This window comes from Gossypium hirsutum, chromosome A05 (genome assembly GCF_007990345.1).
Source record: "Gossypium hirsutum isolate 1008001.06 chromosome A05, Gossypium_hirsutum_v2.1, whole genome shotgun sequence".
NCBI lineage: Eukaryota > Viridiplantae > Streptophyta > Magnoliopsida > Malvales > Malvaceae > Gossypium > Gossypium hirsutum.
This window is the reverse complement of record NC_053428.1, coordinates 42,815,789-42,833,204: the sequence shown is the minus strand read 5'-3', so window position 1 is coordinate 42,833,204 and position 17,416 is coordinate 42,815,789. Positions and strand designations below refer to the sequence as shown.

Here is a 17,416-nt window from a genome sequence, read left to right as displayed (position 1 = left end):
CAGTTTACTATAGGGTCAGTAAGGGCTAACAAACCCTAGATTATGTGATCTGATATTTTGATAGTTTGCTCTGAGTAAGACCTTGTTATGCATGTCTGATTAAGCTGCTATCTATATATATATATCTGACATATGTATGCAAGCGTGTTATGTATGATATTTCTGTATCTGTAATCTGTAATTATGTTCGGGGTGGGAATTGTATATGTGGAGGAAGTATTCTGTGTGGCGACCTTCGCCTATATTCTAGCAGTTTGGTTGCATATTATCTGATATGTGTCGTAATGACACAATATGGTGTCTAGGGATGGGTAGGTGTTTTTAACCCCACATAGTGTGATGGGATGGTCAGAGTTGGTGTGTAGAGGATAGGAGTAGGATTTTGTATATCTGTTCTGCATTTCTGATTCTATTATTTGTTTCTGAAATAGGCTTAAGTCTAAATTTGTATCTGACTGTGTTAAGTTTACTGTATGTTTTACATGTCTATTTCTGTTAGGTTACATACTGAGTTTACGAAAACTTACTTTTGTTTATTTGTTCTGTTAAGCTAATCCACAGACTTAGGCGGATCGGTATGGCGGAGTCTTACGGTAACCACGACTTGTGAACTATTTTTAATATTGGTTTATTTATTTTTAAGTATTATTTTTCTAGGAGTTTTGTAATTTTTGAACTCTCTAGATTGTTTGATTTTTATTCTGGTTTTGGATGTGCTTAAACCTTTATTGCAACATTTGACTAAAATCACGATTTTACGAAAATAAAAGTTTTTCCAAAAATACGAACTGGATTTCTAAAGTATAAACGGTTTCTAAACCTTCCGTTGTAAACGATGTTTTGACAATTGAATTAATTAAATAACATTTTTTTAGTAATATTCATCAAACATGGATGATTTATCGAACCACTTTACAAAGCTTTTTCGAAATTATACTTTTCTTAAAACCCTTCTTTGTGACATCTCCAGATTCGGTCGTAACATCTAGGCTAAGTTTGGGATGTTACATTTAGTGGTATCAGAGCCAGGTTATAAAACTCGGGCTGTGAATTTTGGGTTCCAAAATTTTGTTTCAAAAAGAACTAATTTTTAAATAATTTGGATAATTTTGAGAAAGTATGTGATACACCGAGTCTCCTGCGCTGATCCTGTACGTATTTTTGAACTTTGATAGGATGCTCCAGAAACACTGTAGTTAGCACTTTCTGAAAACTATACTAAACTAGTTAGAGACTAAAATCTCTGAAACACTTTTGAACTTCTGATAATTTACGTATAAGATATCTACTAATAAATACTGGAACTGATGCATAAAATTTTATTGTAAACGGGTCAATTTGCCCGGGTCCACATCAAAACCAAAATACAAAATAATAAATAAAACCAAATTATAAAGTCCAAATCTTTTAAACAGTCCATTTATAGACCTTGACCCAATTACCTAGACCCAAAACCCAAAGCCCGAATTTCAAATCAGACAGCCCAGATCCATTTACATCAGCCCAAGACCTAAAAAATACATAGCCCAATGGCCCAAAACCTAGACCTAGGTTTGGCCAAACATAAGCTTAGGTTTCTCTCGCGCCGTTCCCCCTACGTTCAGCCTCCAAGCATCATACGACCACTAGCAGCCTCCGTACGTGCCACCTACCTCCGTACGCCAGTGCACAGCCTCTGTACGCGCTCCACGCTCACCGTACCTGTACACCAAACACAAGAAGACAACAGAAAAGGCATACTTAATATCAGAAAAGGCATTTTCAAAAGCAATTTTTTCCTTAAGGTGATTTTCTGTTTTTCTGGCTTCTTTAATTTTTGTTGAATCAACTCATTTTACTCTTTCGATTTTTCATTGTTGCATTCAAAAATAAAAGAGAAAAAGAAAAAGGCGAAGTAATACCTTGTGAATCCGCCATTGATTCCTCTTTGCTTCGTTGAAATCGAAGGTGGAGGAGGAGTCACGGGGCTGTAAATCATTTTTGAGAGGCAAAAGCGCCTGTTGTTGGCTGCGATAGGGTCAAGGCCAAGGGATTTGGCTTAGTTCGGCTGAAGAAAAGGGAAACTAGGGTTTGTGTGGCTGAATTGCCAGATTTTAGCCCTTTTAAAGGGCTGAATATGGCGTCGTTTTGAGCCTGATTCAGTGGCTCCAAAAACAGCGTCGTATTGATTAAACCCGACCTGATCTGTCCACTTTACCCCTAGGATCCGCGTGTTTCTGCGGGGAGGGATAATTGCACACTAGGTCCTCCCCTTTCGCATGTGCAGTCAATCAAGCCTTGTTTGTTTTGTTTCGTTTTTTTTTTCAATTTGGATTTGTAATTTGTGCTTATTTGCAAGTGGCTCCGCGCTTAAACATTGATATGGAATAATTCCAGCTCTAGTCCTTGCACATTTGCGCATATTGCGCGTCGGTCCCTATTCTGGTTTCTTTTATTTATAAATTATCCCTTTCATTTTAAATTTATTTTATTAAAATTTCCATTTATATAATTCATTGTTTTAAGGATGTCTACTTTTGTATTATACCTTTTTTAACGTTGTGTATAAAATTTTATTAAAATATTTATATATATATACATACTTGTGCACGTATAGTATTTTGATTGAGCCTACATTTATTTTTTTTTTTTAAAAATGCAGTCAATATTATTATATATGTATTAATCTATTTCAATAATTTTGCTTGGTTTTATTTGTATAGTTGTTTTGAAGTTTGTTTTTTCCTATTATTTATATAACATTTTCTATGATATCTCATTCAAATATTTTTGTATATTTGTACATATATTATTTTGATGGAATTTTCTATTTAAAATACTTGTTGTTTTAAAATTTACTTAATACTTTTATGTATATGTAAAGTTATTTTAGGAACTTCGTTTTTGTGTTTGTAAATTATTATTTTTGAAATTCTTCTTTATATTATATTATCCTAGTATTCTACATATTATCTCTTTTAAATGTTTTCTATGTATAATGGTACTTATATAATTCATAGACCAACTTAATTTTGTGTGCATAATTGATTTCATGCTATTTTTCACAAATAATTATTCCAAAATCTATATATATATTTTTGTAAATCTATTATGTGTATTATATCATATCATGTAGTTTTACTATTATTTCATATCTTATATATTATTTAAGTTATTGTGTATATTGTCAAAAGAAATTTAAACAAATGTTTTAACACTTTGCATATTATCTGATTCAAATGTCTTCTTTTTGCAACATCTATTTTTAAAAAAATTATATATATATATTCTTAGTTTTTTTTCCTAGCATATGTTATTTGTTCATCACTGCATCATTTTTTAGAAATTGTTTCGTATCATATTAGTTTTATGTTGTTTGGTATCTCATGGGTTAGTTGTTTTTTTTTATATTATTTCATGTATATTCGTTGTATTGTTATATTAATTGTTGTTCATCCATGCTTGGGAAATTGATCATATTTTTCTTAGATTAACTATATTTAATTGTTTATTTTGTTAGTTGATTAAATAAGTTATATTATCTTCATTTATCAATTATTGTATTTTATGCATGCATGTTATCCTATGTTTTCATTTTTTTGGTTGATTTACAAAGGTCGCTTTATAATTTCTAACACTTAAAAATCAATTATTTCATTCTATTTCAAGTAAAATTAATGCGTTTTAAGCTGGTTTTACAATTATTCAGTTGAAAATTCCCTAAAACGAAGGCAATGTTTGATGTTTGGAAATTTGGGGAATCGTGTCCTATCGTGCTGGGTTTCGATTTTTTATTTGTTCAAAATAATTGAATATTTCTTTAGAATTTCACTTGTGTTTTCCAAATTTTAAAACAAGGCAATGTTCAATGTTTGGAAATTCGGGAAATCGTGCCCTATCGTGTTGGGTTTCGATTTCCGATTTGTTCAAAATAATTGAATATTCCTTTAGAATTTCACTCGTGTTTTATAAATTCTAAAGCAACGCAATGTTCAATGTTTGGAAATTCGAGGCATTGTGCCCTATCGTGCTGGGTTACGGTTTTTCGTTGGACTAAATAATTGGGCATCCTTTTGTAATTTTCAACATATAAACTTTTGGAAGTCAAAAATTTATCGTGTTTTCGAGAGTATAAAGGATCGTGTCCTATCATGCTGGATGTGATGCTGTATTCCTTTGAAACAAGAGAATTTTGACGACCAACTTGAGCCATTCAAATATTTCAAAAGGAACCATATTTCAAAAATAGCTTTAAAACTTAGACATAAGGACAGTACTTAATCAATTTGGTACCAATTTTAGGTGTAGTGAGGGTGCTAATCCTTCCTCATACGTAACTGGCTCCCGAACTCATTTTCTCAAATTTACGTAGGCCAAAATTGATTTAAATGGAATAAAATATATTTTTAAGGTGATCCGATCACACCAAAACAAAAGATTGGTGGCGACTCCACGTTTTATTTTCAAAAAGTCGATCCTTATTTTTTTTAAACATCAAAAAAAATGGTTTCGACAGCTTGGCGACTCCACTGGGGACTGAATAAGAGAGTCAAGCCATAAATTGATTATTCGTTGTCCTTGTGTCAAAGAATTGAAAATTTGTTTTGAAAATCATGATTCTTTTGATTGCATTTATTTCTATGATTATGGTTTGGGTTTAATAGAATAATTTTGCATTGCATTTCATGACCGTTGTGGTTATACTTTTAAGTGGGAGTAAGAAACTATGCTTTCGTGATGTTTTCACCTCCGCATGGGCTAGTAGATTGCTTCCGGGATACACTATGATTCCATGAGATTTTCATCTTCGCATGGTCATAGGGAAATGTATTCCCCTAAACCGAACTCGATTCATATGAGCCTATAATGGGTGAGAATTGAGGAATCTGCTGGTTCAGGTACCTTCTCTCTAGAACCGAACCACATATAGTGAACCTTAAGTGCTACCCTTAGATAGATCTGTGTTAAGCCTTAGTAGTTGCCTATATTTGTGCTTTGATTATTTTTGGTTTTTGCTTGTATCTTATTACTTATATTTGATACTAACTTGTGTTTTGTTTTGATTGTGTTTTGTATGAAATTGCATACTAAAGGAGGTGTTGATTCGTATTTGATTACTAAGTTAGAAGATTTAACATGGAGAATGAATTTCTTAATAAAGTTGAGGATAATGCAGCCGTCCGCGCATGGTCAGAGAAGTTACAATCGGAGAAAGGGGATACCCTGGCAGAAGGATATACATCAGAGTTGCAGGAATTCACTCACGTGAATGTAACACAGAATGAGTTGCAAGAGTTGAGAGATATATGGGCTCGTTGGGATGAAGGAACCAAATAGTTGTTCTATCAAAGCTATGGTGATATATCCTACTTGCTAGATATTAGGGTGGACAAGCATCTGTTCTGAGTTATGGTTCAATTCTGGAATTCTTCTTACAAGTGTTTTACATTTGGGGAAGTGGATTTAGTGCCTACCGTGAAGGAATATACTACCTTGCTCAGGTTTCCAAAAGTTCAAGTTAGAAGAGCTTATACCAAGGTTTTTAATGGTCAAACTTTCGTAAAGAAATTGATGAATATTTCAGGGATAAGCGAGCCTTGGGTCACTACTTGGATTCAACAAAAGGGAGATAGTAAATGTATCCTTTAGGGGAATTTGAGAGATTTGGTTTTAACATATCCGGATGAAAGAAAGAGGGTCGATATCTTCGCCTTAAGCATTTACGGATTGGTAATTTTTTCTAAGGCTTTAAGGCACGTGGATGAGGTAGTCACTGACTTATTTGATCGTCTTGAGAAGGGAATCACACCTGTACCTGCAATATTGGCTGAGACCTTCAGATTCTTGAGCATGTGTCGGAAGTCAAGCGAGGGGCGGTTTATTGGATGTGCACAGCTGTTGATGGTGTGGTTTCATGGGCACTTTTGGAAGGTGAACAAGGTTTCTTACCAGGTCTTTTCTAAAGGTTATTCCTCGTTAAAGGAGGAGGCAGCCATACAAATGAGAGAGGATATTTTAGAGGAGAAGTGGATGGAAATCCTTCAAAACCTCAAAGAGGGGGATATAGAGTGGAGAGCTTATTGGATGGTTCTTGATGAAATCCTGTATCGATCTGGGAACTTTGGTTGGGTACTGTTATTAGGAATTTGGGGAGCTACTGGGTATACTCTAATGCTTGCATTAAGGCAATATAAATCGAGGCAATTTGTACCCACGACTTACGGGCTTACTCAGTGTGAATTCTCCTATAAAGGTGACCACTATAAGAAGAAGGTTCGAGAGCTGTCTGATGCTTGGAAACAAACTCGCTAGATAAAAAGGTTGGCTGTCGGCTTCATGGTGACACCTGAATACAATGGATGGTTTAGGAAAAGGGTCAATGATAATATTCCTAGGCCAAGTTTAGAAGATACTCGACCTGTGGTGGAACAATTACAGGTCTCCCCGTCAGAGTTGGAAATTATAAAGTAAGGCTTCGAGAAGAAGAGTTCTAAGCTTGGGAAAAGGATCGAGCAGTTGGAAGAAGGAAGGATGCATCAGAGATTAGATGTAGATGTTCAGAGGTCAGAGGCTGAGAAGTGGAGAAAAGGGAAAATTAAGGTCGAAGAGGATCTGGACAGTTTGAAGACAGATTATAAGAAGTTACGTCTGTCTATAAGGACTGCTGGGTTAGGTAAAACTTCAGTACAATGGTACTAGGAAATTCGCGAGGAAAAGACCAAAGCTGACCGATGGGAAAGGAAATTCCGAGAGGCTCAAGCACGAAATGAGGATATAGAGAAGAGTCTGTCAGAAAGCAGAAATGAACGAGGTGAATTAAGGGCTAGAGTGGCGGAACTCGAGAAATCTCTTCATCAGTACCGAAGCCGTAAAACCGGAATAGAGTTGAGAGCAAGCTTGAGTAAGGTAGAAGAAATGATAGGAAAAGTAGAAGAATTAGAAGCGTCATTACAAAGCTGTGAGATGCAGATTCAGTTTTTTGAAGCAAGTAAGAAGCGTTGGAAGGAACAGCTTCACCATGCGCAAGACCAAGTCAGAAACATGGATTACATTATGGGAGAAGCTGTAACCTAGATTCGGGAGGTAGCCAATTACTTGCAAGCTTTAACAGTACAAGCGGACATACTAAGCGTGAAGTACGAGTTGAAGTCAGATCGGGGGCAGGAGCTAGCCTCGTTGCTTAAGAAAATTAAGGCTCTGAGCATTAGGGAAAAGTTTTATTTGTAACTCAGTTTTATGTAAAAAAATTTATTTTCTATTAAAGTCTTCTAAATGGAATCGAATCAAAATTGATGCCTCATTTGCATTTATGCATTTGCATTACATTACATCATATACACTAAAGGCCATAAAAAGATTCTAATTTATTAAAAATTATTTCAGTAATCTGGAAACCAAAAAAAACCAACCAAGTATGCACCCCTACGGCACGAGCAAAAAAAAACCAAGTCAATGGACAAAAGACTTGAGAAATTGGAGCAAATGCAAAAGGACATGCAGGAACAAATGTAGTCACAGATGCAAGAGCAGCTAGCCAAGATTCAGTAAGCGATGAAAGATCAAATGATGGAATCCCAAAGAGAGATGATGAGTTAGTTGTCCCAATTGCTGATGGGAAGAACAGATAAGGGAAAGGGTCCTATGGATAATGTTGGGGAAAATAATGAAGACCCTCAATACCCTCCTGGCTTCACCCTAACATATGTACCGACACAACCTAAAATTAATCTACAGAGACCATCTGTTACGATCAGGCCTCAGCAGATTGAGGCTGGAGCTTCGATACCAATGAATTTCCAAGCCGGCTTAGGCTCTAACCCTGTTAATAACTCGAATTATCCGTTTGTTCCTGATTTGGATAAAGTGGCAGAAGAGGAAAAGGCAAGGATGGAATCACAGAAGCAATTAGAGGAACGGTGTAAATGGCTAGAGGAAAAATTTTGGGCGATGGAAAGTGCCGATAGTCATCACGGAATTGACGCTAAGGACTTGAGTTTGGTCCCAGACTTGGTCCTACCCTCCAAGTTCGAAATGCCGGAATTTGAGAAGTACAATGGAACGAGCTGTCCTGAAGCTCATATTACCATGTTTTGTAGAAGCCTGACTGGATATGTTAACAATGATCAACTATTGATTCATTGCTTCCAAGACAGTTTAGTGGGGCAGCATCTAAGTGGTACAATCAGTTGAGTCGTACCAAGATTAGTTCGTGGAAAGATTTGGCCCAGCGTTTATGAAGCAGTACAGCCATGTGACGGATATGACTCCTGACAGGATTACTCTACAGAATATGGAGAAGAAACCAAATGAAAGTTTCAGATAATATGCACAAAGATGGAGAGAAGTTACCATACAGGTTCAACCGCTGCTTTTAGAAAAAGAAACCACGATGCTCTTTATCAACACTTTGAAGGCCATGTTCATTACACATGCTTGGAAGCACCACAAAAAGCTTCTCAAACGTGGTAATGACTGGAGAAATGATCAAGAATGCAATAAGGAGTGGAAGGATAGAGGCAGGGGAAAATACCAAAAGGCCGGCCCCGTAAAAAAAAAGAAAACGAGGTGAACAATACAAACATAGGGTACTCAAAATTGTTTACCGTTAATCAGCCAAAAGCAACGACTACTGGAAGTCAAGGGTCTGCCACAAAGCAAAATACTGAGAAGCTTCAATTTACGCCTATCCCAATGTCATATAAGGAGTTGTACCAAAGTTTATTCGATGCACATGTGGTGGCTCCTTTTTACCTAAAGCCATTACAACCCCTATACCCCAAGTGGTAAGACGCAAACGCTCAATGTGACTACCATGTAGGAATTCCAAGGCATTCAATAGAAAATTGCACTGCCTTTAAGAAAGTAGTTGAAAGACTTATTAAAGTAGGTGTTGTGAAGTTTGATAATGCACATAGTGTAGAAAATCCGTTACCTAATCACACCGATGGCGGGGTAAACGTGATAAGTGGAAATATGGGGAGAAAGGTCAAGGAAGACATTACAGAAGTGAAAACTCCTTTGAAATGGGTCTAGAAGGAGATGGCAAAAAAAGGATTAGTTATTTCAGATCCAGAAAGGAACGGCGAAGGGATAGAGAGCTACTACGAATTCCATCATAAAGTGGGGCACGAAATTCAAAAGTGTGAAGAGTTCAGAGCTCTAATTCAGAGCCTGATGGACAATAAGGAGATAGAGTTTTATAAAGAGGTCAAAGAGAAGGGGTGTATATGCACGTCAGAGTCAACGTTGAAGGGCCCAAAGGTCAATTATCCTGTGGTCATCATCTCACACCCGAAAAATGAAGTGGGAATTCAAATGGCACCGAAGGTTATAATTTAGAAACCAACAGTTTTCTCTTTCGAGGACAACAAAAGGGTCCCATGGAGTTATGATTGTAATGTGACAATCCTGGGGAAGGAGAGTCCAGCTAAGGAGGATCAAGATATAGGTTCTCACACGCGTAGTGGAAGACGCTATGATTTGGTGAATGCCCGAACAAAACCTGTAAAAGGGAAAACTCCGATAGCAGAACAAAAGAAAGGAAAAGCTATTGAGTTTGAGTTACCTGTTAATGAACCAGTGAAAGAGGAGGAAGCTAAGGAATTCTTAAAATTTCTGAAACATAGTGAATATAACGTGGTGGAATAGTTGCATAAACAACCAGCTCGCATATCTATACTCGCTTTGCTCCTAAGTTCAGAGGTCCACCGAAATGCATTGATGAAGGTGCCAAATGAGACGTACATGACTAATGATATCTCTGTCAATAAGTTGGACCGGCTGGTTAATAACATAAGTGTTGATAATTTTATCTTATTCAACGATGACGAAATACCACCGGGAGGTATGGGGGCCACTAAAGCTCTGCACATCACTACCAGATGCAAAGGATACACACTGTCGGGAGTCTTGATAGACAATAGATCGGCATTGAATGTATTACCCTTGTCTATATTAAATAGATTACCTATGGATAGCTCGCACATGAAGGGGTGTCAGAATATAGTACGAGCATTCGATGGCATAGAAAGAAGAGTCATAGGGAGAATAGAAATACCTTTGTTGATTGGCCTAACTACATATGAGGTGGACTTTTTGGTTATTGATATCAAACCCTCATACAACTACCTCTTAGGAAAACCTTGGATACATTCAGTAGGGGTAGTGCCTTCATCGTTGCATCAGAAGTTAAAGTTAGTATCAGAGGGTCGGTTGATAACGATAAATGCTGAAGAGGATATCATTGCAGCTGTAAGTAGTGATGCACCATATTTGGAGACAAATGACGAAGTAATCGAATGTTCATTTCGGTCTTTGGAATTTGTTAATGCGACATTCGTTACTGAGGGGAGCAAGATTCCGACGCCGAAACTATCCAAAACTACAAGGATGAGTCTACAATTGATGGTTGGAAAAGGAGCTTTACTAGGAATGGGACTTGGGAGGAGTCTTCAGGGAAGAGTTGAGGTGCCTATGCTGAAAGAAAAATGTGACCATTTTGGTTTGAGGTTCAGGCCAGATGTAAGACAAAGGAAGAAAGAATTAGAAAGAAGGCAAGAGAGAAGAAGGGCACGTGTGAGTGGTGATCAAGTCAAGTGGGAACCCATGATAATCCCTCACATATCGAAGACTTTTGTATCGGGAGGGATTATTCATCCCGAACGGAGGATGTCAGAGAAGAAAGACATCAAAGAAATGTTGAAGGATATGCATGTCAATGCCATATTGGAAGAAGCGAATGAAGAGGGGACCTTGTTAGATATTCGTCCTTATGAACCCGGGAGTACTCTAGACAACTAGATTGTAGAAGACATTCCTGTAGTATTTAGAGCTTACTCAGAGTAATCGAAATAATCTTGTTGTTTTAAGCCTAGAGGCAATGAGAATTTCTTTGTGAAATAGCCTCACGTTCAAACATCGTTATTTCAATGAAGTACATTTTCGTTATCATTTTGAGCAAATATTTTTTCATTCTTTCCACTAGTAATTGTTTTATTCTTTCCGTCGGAATAATTATCTTGGTCCTTTTAGACTTTCTTTAATCATTCCTTCATAATCATACCATGCAAACAATAATTCTTAAATTCATTCATTTTTTGCGTATTTTTGTACCTATAATAGGTCCCAGGATATCAATGCCATGAGTGACGCTGCTACTGACTCAGAATCACTTTTTGAACAAGACATGTGTTTAGAGGGATCTCAGGACTTTGAAGATGACAGAGATTATGACCTATCTCGAGACTTGTTAAGGATGGTAGAACAAGAGGAAAAGTAAATTCTGCCACATGAAGAGGCAGTGGAGGTGGTAACTTTGGAAGAAGGAAAAGCTGTAAGAATTAGAACATGCATAACCGAATAAACAAAGCGAGACCTTGTTGGGTTGCTTCAAGAGTTTAAAGATGTTTTCGCATGGTCCTACCAAGATATGCCCAGGTTGAGCACTGATATTGTAGTACATTGCCTTCCCATAAAGGAGGATTACAAGCCGATTCAGCAGAAACTCCAAAGGATGAGGCCATACATTGTGCTAAAAATAAAAGAAGTCAAGAAACAATTTGTTGCTGGATTCCTACGGGTGGTCAAATACTCGGAATGGGTAGCCAACATTGTACCTGTTCCTAAAAAAGATAGGAAAGTATGAATGTGTGTTGATTACAGAGACTTGAATAAGGCTAGCCCAAAAAATAACTTCCCTTTGCCTCATATTGATACTCTAGTGGACAACACGGCGGGCTACTCATTGTTCTCCTTCATGGATAGCTTCTCGGGATACAATCAGATAAAGATGCATCCTGAGGACATGGGAAAGACTACCTTTCATAACCTTGTGGGGCACGTTCTGTTATAAGGTGATGTCGTTTGGGCTAAAGAATGCCAGAGGTACATATCAAAGAGCCATGGTGACATTATTTCATGACATGATGCATAAAGAGATTGAAATTTATGTCGACGATATGATTGCCAAATCCTGAACTCAATAGGAGCACATCAAAGTGTTGAGAAAGTTGTTCTAGAGATTGAGAAAATTTCAGCTAAAGCTTAATCCAGCGAAATGCACTTTTGGAGCTAGATCAAGAAAGCTACTAGGCTTTGTAGTCAGTGAAAGGGGAATTGAGATTGACTCAGACAAAGTTCAGGCTATATAAGAATTGTCTCCACCACGTACTCAAAAAGAAGTTCGAGGCTTCTTAGGAAGACTAAATTATATTGCTCAGTTCATTTCGCAATTAACTGAGAAATGCGATCCCATATTTTGTCTTCTTAAAACGCACAACCTAGGAGAATGGGATGATGAATGCTAGAGAGCTGTTGATAAGGTTAAAAAGTACTTGTCAAGTCCCCCAGTGCTGTCACCTCTAAGTTTAGATAGGCTGCTAATACTATATTTAGCAGTGTTTGATAACTCTATGGGATGTGTGCTTGGTCAGCACAATGAATTAAGAAGAAAAAAATGCGATATATTACCTCAGTAAGAAATTCACGGAATGTGAGTTGAGATATCCACCAATCGAAAAATTATGTTGCGCCCTGATCAGGATAGCTCAGAGGTTAAGGCAATACATGTTGTACCACACGACCTGGTTAATCTCGAAGTTGGACCCCCTAAAATATATGATGGAGTCAAATGCCTTGAACGGAAGGATGGCTAGGTGGAAAATTCTACTTTTGGAATTTGACATAGTCTACGTGAGTCAAAAGGCCATGAAAGGGAGTGCGATAGTAGAATTCCTAGCCAGTAGAGCTCTAGAAGATTATGAACCCTTGAATTTTGATTTCCCCAAAGAAGAATTAATGTATGTGGTGACTACCGAAGAGGACGTTACAAAAGGTCACCCATGGAAATTAAACTTTGATGGAGCCCCAAATGTTGTGGGTAATGGAATCGAGGCAGTTCTGGTGTCCCCAAATGGAGATCATTATCCGTTCACATGTAAATTGGATTTTGATTGCACAAATAATATGGCAGAATATGAAGCATGCATCATGGGACTCCGCGCAGCTATAGAACGCAAGATCAAGGTGTTGAAAGTATATGGAGATTCCACGCTAGTGATCTACCAGCTTTGAGGTGAATGGGAGATAAGAGACTCCAAGTTGATTAATTATCGAGGCAAAGTGCTGGGGTTAATTGAGGAGTTTGACGATATTACTTTCAATTATCTCCCGCAAGATGAGAGCCAGATGGCGGATGCTTTGGCTACTTTGGCTTCCATGATCAATGTGAGCAAAGAAGAAAATGTGAAACCCATGCAGATGAGTATTTGTGAAGCCCTATGTTATTGTTACAACATGGAGGAAGAGGAGAGAGATGACCACCCTTAGTATCAGGATATATTGCGATATGTGAGAAATCGTAAATATCCAGATCAAGCAACAGAGAATGACAAAAGGACATTGAGAAGGCTAGCCTGTGATTATGTCTTAGATGGTGAGATCCTGTACAAAAGAAGAAAATATCAAGTACTTTTGAGATGTGTGGATGCTGTGGAGGCCAAGAAAATCTTGGAAGAGGTCCACTAAAGCGTTTGTGGAACATGCTAATGACTTCACAATGGCTAGACAAATTATGAGATTTGGATATTATTGGTCTACCATGGAAGGGGACTGCATTAATTATGCCAAGAAGTGTCACAAATGTCAAATCTATGGTGATAAAATTCATGTACCTCATTCGCCTTTGCATGTTATGACTTCTCTATGGCCATTCTCCATGTGGGGCATGGATGTCATAGGGCCAATCTAACTGAAGGCTTCAAATGGGCATCGGCTCATCTTTGTGGTCATTAACTATTTCACCAAGTGGGTAGAGGCGGCCTCATATGCCAATGTTACAAAATCTGCTGTGAGCAAATTCCTGAAAAAGGAGATCATATGTCGAAATGGGATGCCTAAAAGTATCATATCTGAAAATGCATTGAATTTGAACAATAGGACAAGATATGACATTGATGATACAACTTTACTCTCAAGAAAAGGGAAATGATATTTTGTATTCATAAAAATATCAAAAATGCACATTTGGTTATAACACTCAAGGAGTGAAGTAGCAGATTGAGTAGAGGAAAGTTCAACTATGAGTTGTAATGTTTTGTCTCAAAAAATAGTGGAAGGGACATTAGAATTACAGCGAGGCAAGCTTGCTGAGCAGAATATGGTTGTTTCTTTGGATACTCTGTCAAAATGCTGATTGAGCGAGATGACTGTGTAACACAGCAGGGACAACATGAACAACAAGTGATGATACCTTAAAATTTTTAAAATGGAATTATTCTCATTTCTGCATATATCATTCATACCACATTTAGTTAGGAGCATTAGATACATTTCAATCATAACATTCTAATTATTTGGCATAAACATGCGCATATAAAGTGGAGTCTACAGGACATGTTCCCCAGAGGACAGTGTAACGTCATTGGTGAAGTCAGATTTTATCTCCCTGAAGTTGTAGGAAAGCAGATCAAAGACGATAAATCTTATCTCCATGTACCGGCAATGAAGTAGATTTAAGTCACCAGTCTTATCTATCTGAGGTAGCAAGAGAGCAGGTTGAAGAATTGAGTCTTATCTTTCTGAGGTAGCAAGAAAAAAAACTAAAGATTGAAGATCTTATCTCCCTGAAGTTGCAGTGGAGCAGATCGAAGTCACAAACCTTATCTCTCTGAAGTTGTAGTAGAGCGGGTTGAAATAGCAAGTCTTATCTCCCTGAAGTTGTAGTGGAGCAGACTGAAGATAGAAGATCTTATCTCCCTAAAGTTGTAGTGGAACAGATCGAAGCCCCAATCCTTATCTCTCTGAAGTTGCAGTAGAGCAAGATAAAATTACCCAGGTCTTATCTCCCTGAAGTTGTAGTGGAGCAGACTAAAGTTAGCAGATCTTATCTCTTTGAAGTTGCAGTGGAGAAGATCAAAGTCACAATCCTTATCTCTCTGAAGTTGCTGTAAAGCAGGATAAAAAAATACACGAACTGTATCTTCTTGAAGTTGCAGTGGAGCAGTTGCAGTAGAGTAGATTAAAAGCTAAAAGGCTAGTCTCTCTAGAGTTACAATGGAGTAGATTGGAGCAACAATTCTTATACCCCTGAAGTTGCAAAGGATTGGAACAAAGCTACCTCGAAGAAGAAAAGCACCAAAGAAGTTATGATTCGGTGAGACCGGGCAAATTTGGTCCTTTTTTATGAGACCAAAGATAAGGTTAGACTGATTCGGGATTGTCGGCTTCTGATAGACAGAAGTCATATACAGATCTAAAAAGGAAAGATATTAAGTACTATGTGGGTGACTCCGTATTTCTTAATGTTTCTCCACGGAAAAAAGTTCTTAGATTCGGTCGTAAGGGCAAGTTAAGCCCTAGGTTCATTGGGCCGTATTAGATTCTGAAGCCTATGAGACCGTTCACTTATCAGTTGAAGCTACCTTTAGAGTTGGACCATATCCACGATGTGTTTCATGTCTCAATGTTGAGGCGGTATCAGTATGATCCATCTCACGTTGTCCCTATTAAGGAGATCGAGGTTAGACCGGATTTGACTTTTGAGGGGGAGCCGGTTCAAATTATGGATTGAGATATTAAGGTTCTTAGGAGGAAGTCCATACCATTAGTGAAGGTTTTGTGGTAGAATCATGGCACTGAGGAAGCTACGTGGGAACCTGAGGACTCGATGCGTCAGCGGTATCCTCATCTGTTCGGACCAAGTAAATTTCGAGGTCAGAATTTCTTTTAGGGGGTAGAGTTGTAATGCCCTGATAATTTTTTTTTACTTTTGTAAATTCTGACACAACTGTGTATCTGCTTCAGTGGTTAAGTGTTCTAGGTGTGTGTGGGAGGTCTTAGGTTCAAATCCTACTTTTGGCAAAACTTTATTATTTTAAATCCTAGCCTTACCCTTGTTAAGTGCGCTCATATACAACTGTCTGTTAATCCATATCAAAATGAGTCTGCTGGTTCGAGTGGTAAGGAAGTTGGTATGTTGAAGGTCTTGTGTTTGAATTACTACGTGAGCGCGAATGTTTTTTTCGCTCGGTTGTGTGTTAGAGTTTTAGTCGAGCTAAAATTCTTAGGGAGTATGAGTTGGTGGGTTAGTGGGAGAAAAATAAGGGATATGTGGGATATCTTTTATTTTATTTCTTTTTGTTCAAAATTTTCTCTCTCTTCCAAAGAAAATTTGACGTCAATTCTTCTTCATTTTCTCTATATTTCGTTCTTTTCTCCTTTTTGCTATATCCTCCTATCCTGTTGAACTGCTATCAAATCCTTGTGTTTTGGGAATTACTTATTCCTTCATTCATTTGGTCTGTTTGTGTCATCTGTTTTGAAGGCATCGGGAGTGGTTACGCACCAAAATCGTACCAGGTGTGTTCCCAAAATAAAGAAAATTGAGCTTTGGTGAAAGCTGAAAAACCATACTGTTGACGCCACACAGACGTGTGCCTGGTCGTGTAGATGGCATTGTGCGAGACACGATCGTGTGTTTGAAGAGGGCACGACCGTGCGCAAGACACGACCATGCGGTGGTGTGAGTGTGGCTGTGTGGGTCACACTGGCTAGGCCAAGTTGGGCGTGTGGGCCTACACGGGCGTGTAGGTTTTGGGTCAGTCCATGTGGGCCACACGGGCATGTGGGCCCATAATTTTAAAATTTTCCCTAGAGTTGCTCGATTCATTTTGATCGATTGTGGGTCTACCGTAGGGTTAGTAAGGGTTAACGAAACCTTAGATTATGTAATCTGATATTTTGATAGTTTGCTCTGAGTAGAACCTTGTTACGCATGTTTGATTATGCTGTTATATATATTTGATATCTGTATGAGAGCATGTTATACATGATATTTCTGTATCTGTAATCTGTAATTATGTTTGGGGTGGGAATTGTATATATGGAGGAAGTATTCTGTGTGGCGATTTTCACTTATATTCTGGCAGCTTGGTTGCATATTATCTAATATGTGTCATAATGACACAATATGGTGTGTAGGGATAGGTGGGTGTTTTTAACCCCACATGGTGTGATGGGATGGTCAGAGTTGGTGTGTAGAGGATGGGAGTAGGATTCTGTATATCTGATTCTGTTATTTGTTTCTGAAATAGACCTAAGTCTGAATCTATATCTGATTGTGTTGAGTTTACTGTCTATTTTTGTTGGGTTACACACTGAGTTTACAAAAAATTACCTCTGTTTGTCTGTTATGTTTAGGTAATCCACAAACTTAGGTGAATCAGTGCGGCGGAGTCTCATGGTGACCACGAGTTGTGAACTATTTTTAATATTGGTTTATTTATTTTTAAGTATAATTTTTCTGAGAGTTTTGTAATTTTTGGACTCTTTCGACTGTTTGATTTTTATGCTGGTTTTGGATGTACTTAAACCTTTATTGCAACATTTGACTAAAATCACGGTTTTAAGAAAACAAAGGTTTTTCTAAAAATATGATCTG

At 37.7% G+C, this 17,416-nt stretch overlaps 1 protein-coding gene across 1 annotated transcript; it reads left to right on the top strand.

The window, feature by feature from the left end:
• The first annotated feature begins 6,315 nt into the window (after nucleotides 1-6,315).
• On the top strand, nucleotides 6,316-7,053 carry LOC107961047 (myosin heavy chain, clone 203-like). Its single transcript, XM_016897291.1, has 2 exons — nucleotides 6,316-6,417; nucleotides 6,679-7,053. Exons 1-2 carry the CDS (start codon nucleotides 6,316-6,318, stop codon nucleotides 7,051-7,053), a joined length of 477 nt encoding a protein of 158 aa, XP_016752780.1.
• The last annotated feature ends 10,363 nt before the right edge of the window (nucleotides 7,054-17,416 follow it).

What these genes read in the sequence shown, in the direction of transcription:
- LOC107961047 (XM_016897291.1), top strand. Translation starts at nt 6,316, where the DNA reads ATGGTGACACCTGAATACAATGGATGGTTTAGGAAAAGGGTCAATGAT. An exon ending in CTGTGGTGGAACAATTACAG is followed by an intron (nt 6,418 to 6,678) that starts GTCTCCCCGTCA and finishes CAATGGTACTAG; the next exon opens with GAAATTCGCGAGGAAAAGAC.